At 46.7% G+C, this 20,578-nt stretch overlaps 1 protein-coding gene across 1 annotated transcript in view; it reads right to left on the reverse strand.

Moving 5' to 3' along the window:
- The window catches only part of slc4a11 (solute carrier family 4 member 11), a gene marked incomplete at its 5' end in the record, with an annotated part of 95,140 nt that overhangs the window by 6,735 nt on the left and 67,827 nt on the right, over positions 1-20,578 (reverse strand). Inside the window, 4 exons of the mRNA XM_036955439.1 lie at positions 389-558; positions 2,091-2,286; positions 15,583-15,756; positions 17,156-17,321. Of these exons, the coding sequence (XP_036811334.1) occupies positions 389-558; positions 2,091-2,286; positions 15,583-15,756; positions 17,156-17,321 (706 nt within the window). The remainder of the gene's footprint in view (positions 1-388; positions 559-2,090; positions 2,287-15,582; positions 15,757-17,155; positions 17,322-20,578) is intronic.

Raw genomic sequence — 20,578 nt, forward strand, 5'->3', positions numbered from 1 at the left:
CTGTCTGTAGTCTACTGTACATGATGGAGGAACATATTGTCTGTCTGTAGTCTACTGTACATGATGGAGGAACATATTGTTTGTAGTCTACTGTACATGATGGAGGAACATATTGTCTGTAGTCTACTGTACATGATGGAGGAACACATTGTCTGTCTGTAGTCTGCTGTACATGATGGAGGAACACATTGTCTGTAGTCTACTGTACATGATGGAGGAACATATTGTCTGTCTGTAGTCTGCTGTACATGATGGAGGAACACATTGTCTGTAGTCTACTGTACATGATGGAGGAACATATTGTCTGGATGTCAGTACCATCTTCATGTAGGGTAGAGGGGACAAGCTTTAGTGTACTACCTAGTGTGTAATGTACACTGTGTTGTACCTGATAGGTATAAGCAGTACCATAAAGAGAGGGAATGCCATCTTCATGTAGGGTAGAGGGGACATGCCAAAGCCACACAGCACCAGTAGCTGCATCATCTGGAGAAACGTGAAATAGTGGATCTTCCTCTGAGGAACCTTACGGATGTAGTGGGCGGGGGGGTAGGACGTCTAGAGATAGGAGAGGGAGAAGAGAGAGAGAGAGGGAGCAGAGAGAGAGAGAGGGAGCAGAAGAGAGAGAGAGCAGAGAGAGGGAGCAGAGAGAGAGAGGGAGCAGAGAGAGAGAGGGAGCAGAGAGAGAGAGAGAGATGGAGATGGAGAAGAGAGAGACAGTGAGAAAGTGAGAGAGAGAGGAGAGAGAGAGAGGGAGCAGAGAGGGAGACGAGAGAGAGAGAGAGAGAGAGAGAGAGAGAGAAGAGAGAGTAGGAGAGAGAGAGATAGATAGAGAGAGGGAGAAGAGAGAGAGGGAGCAGAGAGAGAGAGAGAGAGGGGGAGCAGAGAGAGAGAGAGAGAGAGAGAGAGAGAGGGAGCAGAGAGGGAGAAGAGAGAGAGAGAGAGAGAAGAGAGAAATAGAGAGAGAGAGGGAGGGAGCAGAGAGGGAGAGAGATGGAGAAGAGAGAGAACAATTAACCTCTTTACTGATTTAACAGTGTCATCTGTTGGTCGGTGGTCTCCAAAAGATGTGCAGGTTTAAACTGTGCCTACAAGATCCTACCGTTGTTTTGATCTGCAAAGCCCTGTGGCCATTACAGTAACCCACCAAAAGCCCTGTGGCCATTACAGTAACCCACCAAAAGCCCTGTGGCCATTACAGTAACCCACCAAAAGCCCTGAGGCCATTACAGTAACCCACCAAAATCCCTGTGGCCATTACAGTAACCCACCAAAAAGCCCTGTGGTCATTACAGTAACCCACCAAAAGCCCTGAGGCCATTACAGTAACCCACCAAAAGCCCTGTGGTCAATGTGTGGCACTGCCCAAAATCACCTGTTCACCTGTTCTCACCTGCAGGGCCTTGTGGTCACTAACCTGTTCTTTAATGAGCAGGGCATTGTGGTCACTAACCTGTTCTTCAAGAAGCAGGGCATTGTGGTCACTAACCTGTTCTTTAAGAATCAGGGCATTGTGGTCACTAACCTGTTCTTTAATGAGCAGGGCATTGTGGTCACTAACCTGTTCTTTAAGAAGCAGGGCATTGTGGTCACTAACCTGTTCTTTAAGAAGCAGGGCATTGTGGTCACTAACCTGTTCTTTAAGAAGCAGGGCATTGTGGTCACTAACCTGTTCTTTAAGGAGCAGGGCATTGTGGTCACTAACCTGTTCTTTAAGAATCAGGGCATTGTGGTCACTAACCTGTTCTTTAAGAATCAGGGCATTGTGGTCACTAACCTGTTCTTTAATGAGCAGGGCATTGTGGTCACTAACCTGTTCTTTAAGAATCAGGGCATTGTGGTCACTAACCTGTTCTTTAAGAATCAGGGCATTGTGGTCACTAACCTGTTCTTTAATGAGCAGGGCATTGTGGTCACTAACCTGTTCTTTAAGAAGCAGGGCATTGTGGTCACTAACCTGTTCTTTAAGTGTGGTCACTAACCTGTTCTTTACGAATCAGGGCATTGTGGTCACTAACCTGTTCTTTAAGGAGCAGGGCATTGTGGTCACTAACCTGTTCTTTAAGGAGCAGGGCATTGTGGTCACTAACCTGTTCTTTAAGGAGCAGGGCCATGCGGTCACACATCTGGTTCCCGTCTATAGATGTAAGGGCGATGTAAAGGAAGAGTCCGTAGAGGACAGGTTTGGGGATCCACTGGAGAGGAACCGGTAGCAGAAACACTGACATACCGATGAAGATGTTGGCCACTAGAGATGTTAGCCTGGTCTCCTTTACACTGACAATACTGGACACACACACACACACACACACACACACACACACACACACACACACACAGACAGACACACAACACACACACACACACACACACACACACGTCAAAAGTTACTTCTGATTAAGGACACTAGTCTATCTATAACCTCTTAGAGCATGTTATAACCCACAGGACACTAGTCTATCTTTAACAGGTCACACGTGGCATACTGCAAAAGGGTATGAAAGAGAATGATCTATGACAAAGGATGGTCTATGACAGAGTCTGGTCTATGACAGAGGATGGTCTATGACAGAGTCTGGTCTATGACAGAGTCTGGTCTATGACAGAGTCTGGTCTATGACAGAGTCTGGTCTATGACAGAGTCCGGTCTATGACAGAGGATGGTCTATGACAGAGTCTGGTCTATGACAGAGTCTGGTCTATGACAGAGTCTGGTCTATGACAGAGTCCGGTCTATGACAGAGGATGGTCTATGGTCTCAGGGGATACAGCTGTCTTCAATTACAGACTCCTGCAGCATGATAAAAGCCAGTGTTCCTTTGTTAGGCGAGAGAGAGCTACTTGGTGTGTCCTCTGTTTCGTTGTTGTAAAGTATTTAGTAGCCGGTCCTGCAGACGTATGTGTACGTCAAAAGGACTGTGTTTGTGATTATTGAAATTGTTCACTTTACGTTAGTAATTGTTCTGTTTTTGTTCCCAGGGGGGGAATGGGAAGGCACCTTGGGAATGCTTAGACAAGAGGCCTGTGGGTATACATAACCTGTAGTATTTACTGTCTATACACACTAGGTAAGACCTGGGAGGACCACCCCCCTGTATTTTGGTTAGCGCGCCAGGGGGCGTTAAGGTTAGGTAAGTAGTGAGTAGGTAAGGCAGGAGAGGGTAGGTTAGGTAAGTAGTGGGTAGGTAAGGTAGGAGAGGGTAGGTTAGATCAGTAGTGGGTAGGTAGGTAAGGTAGGAGAGGGTAGGTTAGGTAAGTCGTGGATAGGCAGGTAAGGTAGGAGAGGGTAAGTTAGGTAAGTGGTGGGTAGGTAGGAGAGGGTCGGTTAGGTGAGTAGTGGGTAGGCAGGTAAGGCAGGAGAGGGTAGGTTAGATGAGTGGTGGGTAGGCAGGTAAGGCAGGAGAGGGTAGGTTAGGTAAGTAGTGGGTAGGTAAGGTAGGAGAGGGTAGGTTAGGTAAGTAGTGGGTAGGTAAGGTAGGAGAGGGTAGGTTAGGTCAGTAGTGGGTAGGCAGGTAAGGTAGGAGAAGGTAGGTTAGGTAAGTAGTGAGTAGGCAGAAGAGGGTAAGTAGGTAAGTGGTGGGTAGACAGGTAAGGCAGGAGAGGGTAGGTTAGGTAAGTCGTGGATAGGCAGGTAAGGTAGGAGAGGGTAAGTTAGGTAAGTGGTGGGTAGGTAGGAGAGGGTCGGTTAGGTGAGTAGTGGGTAGGCAGGTAAGGCAGGAGAGGGTAGGTTAGATGAGTTGTGGGTAGGCAGGTAAGGCAGGAGAGGGTAGGTTAGGTAAGTGGTGGGTAGGCAGGTAAGGCAGGAGAGGGTCGGTTAGGTGAGTGGTGGGTAGGCAGGTAAGGTAGGAGAAGGTAGGTTAGGTAAGTAGTGGGTAGGTAGGTAAGGTAGGAGAGGGTAGGTTAGGTAAGTAGTGGGTAGGCAGGTAAGGTAGGAGGGGGTAGATTAGGTAAGTAGTGGGTAGGCAGGTAAGGTAGGAGAAGGTAGGTTAGGTAAGTAGTGGGTAGGTAGGTAAGGTAGGAGAGGGTGGGTTAGGTAAGAAATGGGTAGGCAGGAAAGGTAGGAGAGGGTAGGTTAGGTAAGTAGTGGGTAGGCAGGTAAGGTAGGAGAGGGTAGGTTAGGTAAGTAGTGGGTAGGCAGGTAAGGTAGGAAAGGGGACTCAAACTTTAACTCTCTTTGATTTGGTATTCTTTACCTCTTTACCTCCACCTACAGTCACATACCTCTTTACCTCCACCTACAGTAATTTACCTCCACCTACAGTCCCATACCTCTTTACCTCCACCTACAGTCCCATACCGCTTTACCTCCACCAAGAGTCACATACCTATTTAGCTCCACCTACAGTCCCATAACTCTTTACCTCCACCTACAGTCCCATACCTCTTTACCTCCACCTACAGTCCCATACCTCTTTACCTCCACCTACAGTCCCATACCTCTTTACCTCCACCTACAGTCCCATACCTCTTTACCTCCAGCTGGAGCCACATACCTCTTTACCTCCACCTGGAGTCACATACCTCTTTACCTCCAACTACAGTCGCTTACCTCCACCTACAGTCCCATACCTCTTTCCCTCCACCTACAGTCCCATACCTCTTTACCTCCACCTACAGTCGCTTACCTCCACCTACAGTCCCATACCTCTTTACCTCCACCTACAGTCCCATACCTCTTTACCTCCACCTACAGTCCCATACCTCTTTACCTCCACCTGGAGTCCCATACCTCTTTACCTCCACCTGGAGTCACATACCTCTTTACCTCCACCTGGAGTCACATACCTCTTTACCTCCACCTACAGTAATTTACCTCCACCTACAGTCACATACCTCTTTACCTCCACCTACAGTCCCATACCTCTTTACCTCCACCTACAGTCCCATACCTCTTTACCTCCACCTACAGTCGCTTACCTCCACCTACAGTCCCATACCTCTTTACCTCCACCTACAGTCACATACCTCTTTACCTCCACCTACAGTACCTTACCTCCACCTACAGTCACAGACCTCTTTACCTCCACCTACAGTCACATACCTCTTTACCTCCACCTAGTCACATGCCTCTTTACCTCCACCTACAGTAACTTACCTCCACCTACAGTCACATACCTCTTTACCTCAACCTACAGTAATTTACCTCCACCTACAGTCCCATACCTCTTTACCTCCACCTACAGTCGCTTACCTCCACCTACTGTCCCATACCTCTTTACCTCCACCTACAGTCACATACCTCTTTACCTCCACCTACAGCCACTTACCTCCATCTACAGTCACATACCTCTTTACCTCCACCTACAGTCCCATACCTCTTTACCTCCACCTACAGTCCCATACCTCTTTACCTCCACCTACAGTCCCATACCTCTTTACCTCCACCTACAGTCTCATACCTCTTTACCTCCACCTACAGTCCATTGCCTCTTTACCTCCACCTACAGTCCCATACCTCTTTACCTCCACCTACAGTCCCATACCTCTTTACCTCCACCAAGAGTCACATACCTATTTAGCTCCACGTACAGTCCCATACCTCTTTACCTCCACCTACAGTCCCATACCTCTTTACCTCCACCTACAGTCCAATACCTCTTTACCTCCACCTACAGTCCCATACCTCTTTACCTCCACCTACAGTCCCATACCTCTTTACCTCCACCTACAGTCCCATACCTCTTTACCTCCAGCTGGAGCCACATACCTCTTTACCTCCACCTGGAGTCACATACCTCTTTACCTCCACCTACAGTCGCTTACCTCCACCTACAGTCCCATACCTCTTTCCCTCCACCTACAGTCCCATACCTCTTTACCTCCACCTACAGTCGCTTACCTCCACCTACAGTCCCATACCCCTTTACCTCCACCTACAGTCCCATACCTCTTTACCTCCACCTGGAGTCCCATACCTCTTTACCTCCACCTACAGTCACATACCTCTTTACCTCCACCTACAGTACCTTACCTCTTTACCTCCACCTACAGTCACATGCCTCTTTACCTCCACCTACAGTCACTTACCTCCACCTACAGTCACATACCTCTTTACCTCCACCTACAGTCACTTACCTCCACCTACAGTCACATACCTCTTTACCTCAACCTACAGTAATTTACCTCCACCTACAGTCCCATACCTCTTTACCTCCACCTACAGTCGCTTACCTCCACCTACAGTCCCATACCTCTTTACCTCCACCTACAGTCCCATACCTCTTTACCTCCACCTACAGTCACATACCTCTTTACCTCCAACTACAGTCACATACCTCTTTACCTCCACCTGCAGTCACATACCTCTTTACCTCCACCTACAGTCCCATACCTCTTTACCTCCACCTAGAATCACATACCTCTTTACCTCCACCTACAGTCACATACCCCTTTCCCTCCACCTACAGTCCCTTACCTCTTTTCCTCCACCTACAGTCACATACCTCTTTACCTCCACCTAGAATCACATACCTTTTTCCCTCCACCTACAGTCACATACCTCTTTACCTCCACCTGCAGTCACATACCTCTTTACCTCCACCTACAGTCACATACCTCTTTTACCTCCACCTGCAGTCCCATACCTCTTTACCTCCACCTAGAATCACATACCTCTTTACCTCCACCTACAGTCACTTACCTCCACCTACAGTCCCATACCTCTTTACCTACAGTACCATGTCTCTTTACCTCCACCTACAGTCACATACCTCTTTACCTCCACCTACAGTCACATACCTCTTTACCTCAACCTACAGTAATTTACCTCCACCTACAGTCACATACCTCTTTACCTCCCCCTACAGTCACATGCCTCTTTACCTCCACCTACAGTCACATACCTCTTTACCTCCACCGTCAGTCACATACCTCTTTACCTCCACCTACAGTCACATGCCTCTTTACCTCCACCTACAGTCACAGCCTCTTTACCTCCACCTACAGTCACATACCTCTTTACCTCCACCTACAGTCACATACCTCTTTACCTCCACCTACAGTCCCATACCTCTTTCCCTTCACCTACAATCCCATACCTCTTTCCCTCCACCTACAGTCCCATACCTCTTTACCTCCACCTACAGTCCCATACCTCTTTACCTCCACCTACAGTCCCATACCTCTTTCCCTTCACCTACAGTCCCATACCTCTTTCCCTCCACCTACAGTCCCATACCTCTTTACCTCCACCTACAGTCCCATACCTCTTTACCTCCACCTACAGTCCCTTACCTCTTTACCTCCACCTACAGTCACATACCTCTTTACCTCCACCTACAGTCCCTTACCTCTTTTCCTCCACCTACAGTCACATACCTCTTTACCTCCACCTAGAATCACATACCTCTTTCCCTCCACCTACAGTCACATACCTCTTTACCTCCACCTGCAGTCACATACCTCTTTACCTCCACCTACAGTCACATACCTCTTTACCTCCACCTGCAGTCCCATACCTCTTTACCTCCACCTAGAATCACATACCTCTTTACCTCCACCTAGAATCACATACCTCTTTACCTCCACCTAGAATCACATACCTCTTTCCCTCCACCTACAGTCACATACCTCTTTACCTCCAACTACAGTCACATACCTCTTTACCTCCACCTACAGTCACATACCTCTTTACCTCCAACTACAGTCACATACCTCTTTACCTCCACCTGCAGTCCCATACCTCTTTACCTCCACCTAGAATCACATACCTCTTTACCTCCACCTACAGTCACATACCTCTTTCCCTCCACCTACAGTCCCATACCTCTTTACCTCCACCTACAGTCACATACCTCTTTACCTCCAACTACAGTCACATACCTCTTTACCTCCACCTGCAGTCACATACCTCTTTACCTCCACCTACAGTCACATACCTCTTTACCTCCACCTGCAGTCCCATACCTCTTTACCTCCACCTAGAATCACATACCACTTTACCTCCACCTACAGTCACATACCTCTTTCCCTCCACCTACAGTCCCATACCTCTTTACCTCCACCTACAGTCCCATACCTCTTTACCTCCACCTACAGTCCCATACCTCTTTACCTCCACCTACAGTCCCATACCTCTTTACCTCCACCTACAGTCCCATACCTCTTTACCTACACCTACAGTCCCATACCTCTTTACTTCCACCTACAGTCCCATACCTTTTTCACTCCACGGGGAGTTGAGTGTAGCAGGGTGTTCCCTCTTCACAGAGGCGTAACATAATGGGGGCTCATCTGGGATCATTCCATTAAACCCACCGGACCCTGGTGCTCTGAGCTCTCTGTGATTGGTGATTGAGGTGTGATGGTGGGTTGTGAGTTTGGGGGACTTGTTTAGTTTGTGTGTTCAGTAGACTGCAGTGTACAAAATGGCTGCCTCAGCCATCTCCCAGTTATTGAAGCGCCCTCTGTTGATTGGTTGGCTGAGGAAAGTAGACCTTTTAGCTGTAGCTGACCATTATGGACTCTTAGTCCATGAGAAAGCCCTAAAGGCTGAGCTTGTGGTACAAGTCAGGGAGGGTTTTAGGCGAAAACTAATTTTCTTGTTGAAAGATGACAAGAGGGGGTCTTCAGGAGACGGTAAACCTTCCGATGCCAAGTCAGAGGACGGCGCGGAGGAAGGGGTTGCTCGTACCCCCTTTACATTGCCCCAATTTGACCCTTTATTTCTGCTTCGGGTCATTCAGACAGCTTTAGGATAGTCCTCGTCGAGGAAGATATACGTTCATCTCAAGTTCTTGGCTCTTTCCAGAACAGCTACCAAGTTCTTGAACCTCAGGAACTTGACCACTATCGACCTGGGCTTGTCACCTGGGCCGGTGGTGGGTTTTTCCGTCCTGTGGGCGCACTCCACCTCAATTTTCCTGTGGTCCATCTTCAATTTCTCAGAGATCATTTCCCTGACTTTGTCCTCAGACTCCGTCCAGGTCTCATGTAGAGATTCTGCAATTCTGTCCACAACCATGTTGTTCCACCTTGATCGTCCCTTGACTGATTTATCTGTCATTGTTATCATGGATTCACACACCGAACTGATTTCCTCTCTCAATGACTTAGAGAGATTGCTGTCAACTTGCCGTTCTCCTGTTTCAACTCATTCAGCTGACCTACAAACTGTTCTTCAGGTCCTGGACGTCTCTTGTCCGGTTGTCCATTCTTTTATTAGTTGAATCCACCAATATTTTGGACAAAACACTTGTATAACTTTTTTTGTTTGTTTAAAATATCCTTTACCTGTGATCGAGAGACACCACTGTCCTCAACGGTAATCCCGCCAGCTTTCGTCTTTGTCATGGTAGCTAGCAACGTACAGTACCACTCAAAAGTTTGGACACACCTGCTCATTTAAGGGTTTTTCTTTATTTTATTTTTTTTACTGTTTTCTACATTGTAGAATAATAGTGAAGACATCCAAACTATGAAATAACATGTGGAATTGTGTAGTTACAAAAAAAAGTGTTAAACAAGTCAAAATATATTTCATATTTTAGATTCTTTAAAGTAGCCACCCTTTGCCTTTATGACAGCTTTGCACACTCTTGGCATTCTCTCAACCAGCTTCACCTGGAATACTTTTCCAACAGTCTTGAAGGAGTTCCCCCTTATGCTGAGCACTTGTTGGCTGATTTTCCTTCACTTTGTGGTCCAATTAATCCCAAACATTGTAAATTGTGTAGAGGTATTCCATCACTCTCCTTCTTGGTCAAATAGCCCTTACCCTGGAGGTGTGTTGGGTCATTGTCCTGTTGAAAAACAAATGATAGTCCCACTAAGCGCAAAGCAGATGAGATGGCGTATCGCTGCTGAATGCTGTGGTAGCCATGCTGGTTAAGTGTGCCTTGAGTTCTAAATAAATCACAGACTGTGTCATCAGCAAATTACCCCCACAACATCACAATTCCTCCTCCGTGCTTCACAGTGGGAACCAGACATGCGGAGATCATCCGTTCACCTACTTTGAGTCTCACAAAAACACGGCGGTTGGAACCGCGGTCTCCAATTTGGACTCCAGACCAACGGACACTTTTCCACCGGTCTAATGTCCACTGCTCGTGTTTCTTGGTCCAAACAAGTCTCTTCTTCTTATTGGTGTCCTTTAGTAGTGATTTCTTTGCAGCAATTCGACCATGTAGGCCTGATTCACACAGTCTCCTCTGAAAAGTTGATGTGCTCAAGAACACTAAGGTAACCTGCCTAAATGACTCGTAGCACTCACATCTGTAGCCATGACGTGCTTTGAAAGGCTGGTCATGGTTCACATCAACACCATTATCCCAGAAACCCTAGACCCACTCCAATTTGCGTACTGCCCCAACAGATCCACAGATAATGCAATCTCTATTGCACTACACACTACCCTTTCTCACCTGGACAAAAGGAACACCTATGTGAGAATGCTGTTCATTGACTAATGCTTAGCGTTCAACACCATAGTGCCCTCAAAGCTCATCAATAAGCTAAGGAACCTGGGACTAAACACCTCCCTCTGCAACTGGATCCTGGACTTCCTGACGGGCTCCCCCCAGATGGTAAGGGTAGGTAACAACACATCCGCCACGCTGATCCTCAACACGGGGGCCCCTCAGGGGTGAGTGCTCAGTCCCCTCTACTCCCTGTTCACTCATGACTGCACCGCCAGGTACGACTCCAACACCATCATTAGGTTTGCCGATGACACAACAGTGGTAGGCCTTAATCAACGACAATGACAAGACAGCGTATAGGGATAATATCAGAGACCTGGCTGTGTGGTTCTAGGACAACAACCTCTCCCTTAACGTGATCAGGACAAAGGAGATGATTGTGGACTACAGGAAAAGGAGGACCGAGCAGCCCCCATTCTCATTGATGGAGTGGAGCAGGTTGAGAGCTTCAAGTTCCTTGGTGTCCACATCACCAACAAACTAATATGGTCCAAGCACACCAAGAAAATTGTGAAGAAGGCATGCTAATGCCTATTCCCCCTCAGGAGACTGAAAAGATTTGCCGTGGGTCCTCAGATCCTCAAAAGGTTCTACAGCTTCACCATCGATAGCATGGTTGCATCACTGCCTGGTATGGCAACTGCTCAGCCTCCGACCGCAAGGCACTACAGAGGGTAGTGCGTACGGCCCACTACATCACTGGGGCCTAGCTTCCTGGCATCCAGGACCTCAATACCAGGTGGTGTCAGAGGAAGGCCCTGAAAATTGTCAAAGACTCTAACCACCCTAGTCATAGACTGTGTTCTCTGCTACCGCACGGCAAGCAGTACTGGAACGCCAAGTCTAGGTCCAAGAGGATTCTAAACAGCTTCTACCTCAAAGCCATAAGACTCCTGAACATCTAATCAAAATGGCTACTCAGACTATTTGCATTACACCCCCCTTTTACGCCACTGCTACTCTCTGTTTTTATCTATGCATAGTCACTTTAATAACTCTACCAACATGTACATATTACCTCAAATACATTGACTAACTGGTGCCCCTGCACATTGACTCTATATACAGGGGGTACCGGTACGGGCTCGCTATTGTTATTTTACTGCTGCTCTTTAAGTACTTGTTACTTTTATTTCTTATTCGTATTTTTTAAACTGCATTGTTGGTTAGGGGCTTGTAAGTAAGCATTGTATTCGGCACATGTGAAATTACATTTTATCTAGATGGGATCAGTTGGATGATCTGGAGTCCTTAGCTCGGTTTCGATGGAAAACTCGCTAAAGTAAATCCTTGGGTCGTTAATCCAGAAGTCATCCAGACAGTCTTGATAGCCAAAACATTCACTGGAACTGAGGTCTGAAACCTCAGTTCTTTTATTCCCTCCATTTGAGGGGAATGTTCAAAATGTTTGGTTCAAGTCTGAAAATGTGGGTGAAAGTCATCCAAGCCTCCTCTAAACCTCTCGTCATGTTTGTGCCAATTGGAGAAATTAGTGATTTGTCCATAAGTGTCCATAGCATGTTCTTCATGAACCATACACTCACAGAGGCAGTCCAATAGTGAATGAAATTAAGTCTGCAGTTTGTAGGCACGAAATATGCCTTTGATTAAGTTACACATTGTATGGTAACTTGTAATAAGAATATTATACCTTGTAATAACATAAACTAAATAATATCACACAATATACTTTACACTAACCACATATTTTATGAGTGCTGTTAGTGTTTTATGCTGTTAGTATTGTTTTTCCTATTTTGGTGCATTACAACCTGTAATTTAAATAGATTATTATTTGGATTTCATGTAATGGACATACACAAAATAGTCCAAATTGGTGAAGTGAAAAAAATAACTTGTTTCAAAAAATGCAAAAAAACATAAATTAAAAAGTGGTGTGTAGATTTGTATTCACCCCCTTTGCTGAAGCCCCTAAATAAGATCTGGTGCAACTAATTACCTTCAGAAGTCACATATTTAGTTAAATAAAGACCACCTGTGTGCAATCTAAGTGTCAAATGATCTGTCACATGATCTCAGTACATATACACCTGTTCTGAAAGGCCCCAGAGTCTGCAACACCACTAAGCAAGGGGTACCACCAAACACCATGAAGACCAAGGAGCTTTCCAAACAGGTCAGGGACAAAGTTGTGGAGAAGTACAGACCAGGGTTGGGTTATAAAAAAAATATCCCAAACTTTGAACATTAAATCCATTATTAAAAAATGGAAAGAGTATGGCACCACAACAAACCTGCCAAGAGAGGGCCGCCCACTAAAACTCACGGACCAGGCAAGGAGGGCATTAATCAGAGAGGCAACAAAGAGACCAAAGACAACCCTGAAGGAGCTGCAAAGCTCTACAGCTGAGATTGGAGTATTTGTCCATAGGACCTCTTTAAGCCATACACTCCACAGAGCTGGGCTTTACGGAAGAGTGGCCAGAAAAAAGCCATTCCTTAAATTAAAAAATTAGCAAACATGTTTATTGTTCGCCAAAAAGCATGTGGGAGACTCCCCAAACATATGGAAGAAGGTACTCTGGTCAGATGAGATTAAAATTGAGCTTATTGGCCATCAAGGAAAACGCTATGTCTGGCACAAACCCAACACCTCACATCACCCCGAGAACACTATCCCCACAGTGAAGCATGGTGGTGGCAGCATCAGAATATTTTTCAGCGGCAGGGACTGGGAAACTGGTCAGAATTGAAGGAATGATGGATGGCGCTAAATACAGGGACATTCTTGAGGGAAACATGTTTCAGCCTTCCAGAGATTTGAGACTGGGACGGAGGTTCACCTTCCAGCTGGACAATGACACTAAGCATACTGCTAAAGCAACACTCGAGTGGTTTAAGAGGAAACATTTACATGTCTTGGAATGGCCTATGCAAAGGCCAGACCTCAATCCAATTGAGAATCTGTGGTATGACTTAAAGATTGCTGTACACCAGCGGAACCCATCCCAACATGAAGGAGCTGGAGCAGTTTTGCCTTGAAGAATGGGCAAAAATTCCATTGGCTAGATGTGCCAAGCTTATAGAGACATACCCTAAGAGACTTGCAGCTGTAATTGCTGCACAAGGTCGCTCGACAAAGTATTGACTTTGGGGGGGGGGGGGGGGGGGGGTGAATAGTTATGCACGCTCAAGTTTTCTGTTTTGTTGTCTTATTTTTTTTTTGTTTCACAATAAAAAATATTTTGCATCTTCAAAGTGGTAGGCATGTTGTGTAAATCAAACGATACAAACCCCCAAAAAATCAATTTTAATTCCAGGTTGTAAGGCAACAAAATAGGAAAAATGCCAAGGGGGGTGAATACTTTCAGAAGGCATTGTAGATGACATCTTGGTCCGTTGTTTAATGAGTCTATTTTCTGTCGTCAAGATGAGGATATGGACTTCATTGTCCTGTTGTATTTTTTTATTTTACCTTTATTTAACCTTTATTTAACTAGGCAAGTCAGTCAAGAACAAATTCTTATTTACAATGACAGCCTAGGAACAGTGGATTAACTGCCTTGTTCAGGGGAGAACGACAGATTTGTACCTTGTCAGCTTGGGGATCCGATCTAGCAACCTTTCGGTTACTGGCCCAACACACTCTAACCACTAGGCTACCTGCCGCCCCATATATTCTGGAGCAAAAAGCATTCAAACTTTAGAATACACTACATTACCAAAAGTATGTGGACACGTGCTCATCAAACATCTCATTCCAAAATGATGGCCATTAATATGGAGTTGGTTCCCCTTTACTGCTATAACAGCCTCCACTCTTCTGGGAAGGCTTTCCACTAGATGTTGGAACATTGCTGCTATAACAGCCTCCACTCTTCTGGGAAGGCTTTCCACTAGATGTTGGAACACTGCTGCTATAACAGCCTCCACTCTTCTGGGAAGGCTTTCCACTAGATGTTGGAACATTGCTGCTATAACAGCCTCCACTCTTCTGGGAAGGCTTTCCACTAGATGTTGGAACATTGCTGCTATAACAGCCTCCACTCTTCTGGGAATGCTTTCCACTAGATGTTGGAACATTGCTGCTATAACAGCCTCCACTCTTCTGGGAAGGCTTTCCACTAGCTGTTGGAACATTGCTGCTATAACAGCCTCCACTCTTCTGGGAAGGCTTTCCACTAGCTGTTGGAACACTGCTGCTATAACAGCCTCCACTCTTCTGGGAAGGCTTTCCACTAGATGTTGGAACATTGCTGCAGAGACTTGCTTCCATTCAGCCACAAGAGCATTAGTGATGTAGGGCGCTGATGTTGGGCGATTAGGCCTGGTTCGCAGTCAGCGTTCCAATTCACCCCAAAGGTGTTCAATGGCGTTGAGGTCAGGGCTCTGTGTAGGCCAGTCAAGTTCTTCCACACCAATGTCGACAAACCATGTCTGTATGGACCTCACTTTGTCCACGGGAACATTGTCATGCTGAAACAGGAAAGGGCCTGCCCCAAACTGTTGCGGCCTACCATTTCGCGACCGAGCCGTTGTTGCTCCTAGACATTTCCACTTCACAACAACAGCACTTACAGTTGACCGGGGCAGCTCTAGCAGGGCAGAAATTTGACTTGTTGGAAAGGTGGCATCCTATGACGGTGCCACGTTGAAAGACACTGAGTTCTTCAGTAAGGCCCATTCTACTGCCAGTGATTGTCTATGGAGATTGCATGGCTCTGTGCTCGATTTTATACACCTGTATACACGGTGTGGCTGAAATCGCCGAATCCACAAATTTGAAGAGGTGTCCACATACTTTTGTATATGATATGGATCAAGATAGCAGGCTGATTGGGGCCATATCCTGACCCTGCAGTTCAAAATGGACTTCTGGCCAGTGGGGTCAACAATGGTTCCTGGTCTGAAGGGGGTTGATAGGCCCCTCCCAGTAAAAGGAGTTTGTACTGATGCGACATGAGGGTCCACTCCTGAGGGGCAGGTCGTCTCTAAGGGGCAGGTCGTCTCTAAGGGGCAGGTCGTCTCTAAGGGGCAGGTCGTCTCTAAGGGGCAGGTCGTCTCTAGGGACAGGTCGTCTCTAAGGGGCAGGTCGTCTCTAAGGGGCAGGTCGTCTCTAAGGGGCAGGTCATCTCTAAGGGGCAGGTCATCTCTAAGGTGCAGGTCGTCTCTAAGGGGCAGGTCTGTGCAGGTAACTCACGTCTCATATAGATGTCCTCCCTCCACCCGCTGCTCTACGAAGGCCAGCTGTCTGACGTGCAGGGTGGAGTGGGGGAAGGCTGCGTGTATCCATGGTAACCCCAGGAGAGACATCAGGATGTTGATGAGCCCAGAGAGCATCAGGTCCCAGTGGTACGCTGTTCCCTTCAGCAGCCTGACACACACACACACACACAGTTGACACACACACACACACAGTTGACACACACACACACAGTTGACACACACACACACACACACACACACAGTTGATACACACACACACACACAGTTGATACACACACACAGTTGACACACACACACACAGTTGACACACACACACACAGTTGACACACACTCACACAGTTGACACACACTCACACACACACACACAGTTGATACACACACACACACACACACACACAGTTGATACACACACACAGTTGACACACACACACACACACACACCCAGTTGATACACACACACACACACAGGTGATACACACACACACCCAGTTGACACACACACACACACACAGTTGATACACACACAGTTGATACACACACACACAGTTGATACACACACACACAGTTGACACACACACACACACACACAGTTGACACACACACACACACACACAGTTGACACACACACACACAGTTGATACACACACACACAGTTGATACACACACACACACACACAGTTGATACACACACACACACACACACACACAGTTGATACACACACACACACACACACACACAGTTGATACACACACACACACACACACACACACACAGGTGATACACACACACACACACAGTTGATACACACACACACACACAGGTGATACACACACACACCCAGTTGACACACACACACACACACACAGTTGATACACACACAGTTGATACACACACAGTTGATACACACACACAAACAGTTGATAAACACACACAAACAGTTGATAAACACACACAAACAGTTGATACACACACACACACAGTTGATACACACACACACACACACACACAGTTGATACACACACACACAGAGTTGATACACACACAGTTGATACACACACAGTTGATACACACACAGTTGATACACACACACACACACACAGTTGATACACACACACACACAGTTGATACTCACACACACACACACACACACAGTTGATACACACGCACACAGTTGATATATACACACACACACACACACAGTTGATATATACACACACACACAGTTGATATATACACACACACACACACACACACACACAGTTGATATATACACACACACACACACACACAGTTGATATATACACACACACACACACACACAGTTGATATATACACACACACACAGAGTTGATATATATACACACACACACAGAGTTGATATATATACACACACACACAGTTGATATATACACACACACACACACACAGTTGATATATACACACACACACACACAGTTGATATACACACACACACACACAGTTGATATACACACACACACACACACACACACACAGATATAGCGCATCGCCTTCGGCACATCTTTACCTGTTCTCGGGAGCGTTGGTGAGAGAGACCACGATGTTCTGGTCGATGAAGATGAGGAGAGCCAGGAGGAAGCCCAGAACCATGGCCGACAAAACGTTCATGACTGACAACTTCCAAACTGGAGCAACGCTGAACATCGGACCGTTATGGAAGTTAAATACTGGAACTGTAGAAACAAGACTAGGGTTAGGGTTAGGGTTGAGGACTAGGCTTGAAGACTAGGGTTGAGGACTAGGGTTGAAGACTAGGGTTGAGGACTAGGGTTGAGGACTAGGGTTGAAGACTAGGGTAGAGGACTAGGGTTGAAGACTAGGGTTGAAGACTAGGGTTGAAGACTAGGTTTGAAGACTAGGGTTGAAGACTAGGGTTGAGGATGAGTGTTGAGGATGAGGTTTGAAGACTAGGGTTGAGGACTAGGCTTGAAGACTAGGGTTGAAGACTAGGGTTGAAGACTAGGGTAGAGGACTAGGGTAGAGGACTAGGGTTGAAGACTAGGGTTGAGGACTAGGGTTGAAGACTAGGGTTGAAGACTAGGGTTGAGGATGAGTGTTGAGGATGAGTGTTGAGGACGAGGTTTGAAGACTAGAGTTGAGGACTAGGGTTGAGGACTAGGGTTGAAGACTAGGGTTGAGGACTAGGCTTGAAGACTAGGGTTGAGGACTAGGGTTGAAGACTAGGGTTGAGGACTAGGGTTGAGGACTAGGGTTGAAGACTAGGGTTGAAGACTAGGATTGAAGACTAGGGTTGAATACTAGGGTTAAAGACTAGGGTTGAGGATGAGTGTTGAGGACGAGGCTTGAAGACTAGGGTTGAGGACTAGGTTTGAAGACTAGGTTTGAAGACTAGGGTTGATGACTAGGGTTGAGGACGAGGCTTGAAGACTAGGCTTGAGGACTAGGCTTGAAGACTAGGGTTGAAGCCTAGGGTTGAAGACTAGGATGGAGGACTAGGGTTGAGGACTAGGGTTGAAGACAAGGCTTGAAGACTAGGCTTGAAGACTAGGCTTGAAGACTAGGGTTGAGGATGAGTGTTGAGGACGAGGTTTGAGGACTAGGGTTGAGGACTAGGGTTGAAGACTAGGGTTGAGGACTAGGGTTGAGGACTAGGGTTGAGGACTAGAGTTGAGGACTAGGGTTGAAGACTAAGCTTGAAGACTAGGCTTGAAGACTAGGGTTGAGGACTAGGGTTGAGGACTAGGGTTGAAGACAAGGGTTGAAGACTAGGGTTGAATAGGGTTGAAGACTAGGGTTGAAGACTAGGGTTGAAGACTAGGGTTGAAGACTAGGGTTGAAGACTAGGGTTGAGGACTAGGGTTGAGGACTAGGTTTGAAGACTAGGGTTGAGGATGAGTGTTGAGGACGATGCTTGAAGACTAGGGTTGAGGACTAGGTTTGAAGACTAGGGTTGAAGCCTAGGATTGAAGACTAGGCTTGAGGACTAGGGTTGAGGACTAGGCTTGAAGACTAGGCTTGAAGACTAGGCTTGAAGACTAGGCTTGAAGACTAGGGTGGAAGACTAGGGTGGAAGACTAGGGTGGAAGACTAGGGTGGAAGACTAGGTTTGAAGACTAGGGTTGAGGATGAGTGTTGAGGACGAGGTTTGAAGACTAGGGTTGAGGACTAGGGTTGAGGACTAGGGTTGAAGACTAGGGTTGAAGACTAGGGTTGAAGACTAGGGTTGAAGACTAGGGTTGAAGACTAGGGTTGAGGACTAGTGTTGAGGACTAGTGTTGAAGACTAGGGTTGAAGACTAGGGTTGAAGACTAGGGTTGAAGAGTAGAGTTGAGTACTAGGGTTGAAGACTAGGGTTGAAGCCTAGGGTTGAAGACTAGGATTGAAGACTAGGGTTGAGGATGAGTGTTGAGGACGAGGCTTGAAGACTAGGGTTGAGGACTAGGTTTGAAGACTAGGGTTGAAGTTTAGGGTTGAAAACTAGGGTTGAGGACTAGGGTTGAAGACTATGCTTGAAGACTAGGCTTGAAGACTAGAGTTGAAAACTAGGGTTGAGGACTAGGGTTGAAGACTAGGGTTGAAGACTAGGGTTGAAGACTAGGGTTGAGGACTAGGGTTGAAGACTAGGGTTGAGGACTAGGGTTGAGGACTAGGGTTGAGGACTAGGTTTGAAGACTAGGGTTGAGGATGAGTGTTGAGGACGAGGGTTGAAGACTAGGATTGAGGACTAGAGTTGCGGACTAGGTTTGAAGCCAAGGGTTGAATACTAGGGTTGAGGACTAGAGTTGAGGACTAGAGTTGAGGACTAGGGTTGAAGACTAGGTTTGAAGACTAGGGTTGAGGACTAGTGTTGAAGACTAGGATTGAAGACTAGGGTTGAAGACTAGAGTTGAGTACTAGGGTTGAAGACTAGGGTTGAGGACTAGGGTTGAGGACTAGGGTTGAGGACTAGGGTTGAGGACTAGGGTTGAAGACTAGGGTTGAAGACTAGGGTTGAAGACTAGGGTTGAGGATGAGTGTTGAGGACGAGGCTTGAAGACTAGGGTTGAGGACTAGGTTTGAAGACTAGGGTTGAAGTTTAGGGTTGAAAACTAGGTTTGAGGACTAGGGTTGAAGACTATGCTTGAAGACTAGGCTTGAGGACTACAGTTGAAGACTAGGGTTGAGGACTAGGGTTGAAGACTAGAGTTGAAGACTAGGGTTGAAGACTAGGGTTGAGGACAAGGGTTGAAGACTAGGGTTGAAGACTAGCTTTGAGGACGAGGGTTGAAGACTAAGGGTTGAGGACTAGGGTTGAAGACTAGGGTTGAAGACTAGGGCTGAGGACTAGGGCTGAGGACTAGGGTTGAGAATTAGGGTTGAGGACTAGGAAGTGGGAATAGGGTTGAAGACTAGGGTTGTGGACTAGGTAGGGGGACTAGGCTTGAAGACTAGGGTTGAGGACTAGGAAGGGGGACTATTGTTGAAAACTAAGGTTGAGGATTAGGGTTGAGGACTAGAATTGAGGACTAGGATGGAAGACTAGGGTTGAGGATTACGGTTGAGGACTAGGAAGGGGGACTAGGTTTGAGGATTAGGGTTGAGAACTAGGGTTGAAGTTTAGTGTTGAAGACTAGGGTTGAGGATTAGGGTTGAGGACTAGGAAGGGGGACTAGGGTTGAGGACTATGATTGAGGACTAGGGTTGAAGTTTAGGGTTGAAGACTAGGTTTGAGGACTAGGGTTGAAGACTAGGGTTTTAGACTAGGGTTGAAGACTAGGGTTGAAGACTAGGCTTGAGGACTAGGCTTGAGGACTAGGCTTGAGGACTAGGCTTGAGGACTAGGCTTGAGGACTAGAGTTGAAGTCTAGGGTTGAGGATGAGTGTTGAGGATGAGTTTGAGGATGAGGGTTGAGGATGAGGGTTGAGGACTAGGGTTGAGGACTAGGGTTGAGGACTAGAGTTGAGGACTAGTGTTGAAGACTAGGGTTGA

The sequence above is a fragment of the Oncorhynchus mykiss genome, chromosome 19 (genome assembly GCF_013265735.2).
Source record: "Oncorhynchus mykiss isolate Arlee chromosome 19, USDA_OmykA_1.1, whole genome shotgun sequence".
NCBI lineage: Eukaryota > Metazoa > Chordata > Actinopteri > Salmoniformes > Salmonidae > Oncorhynchus > Oncorhynchus mykiss.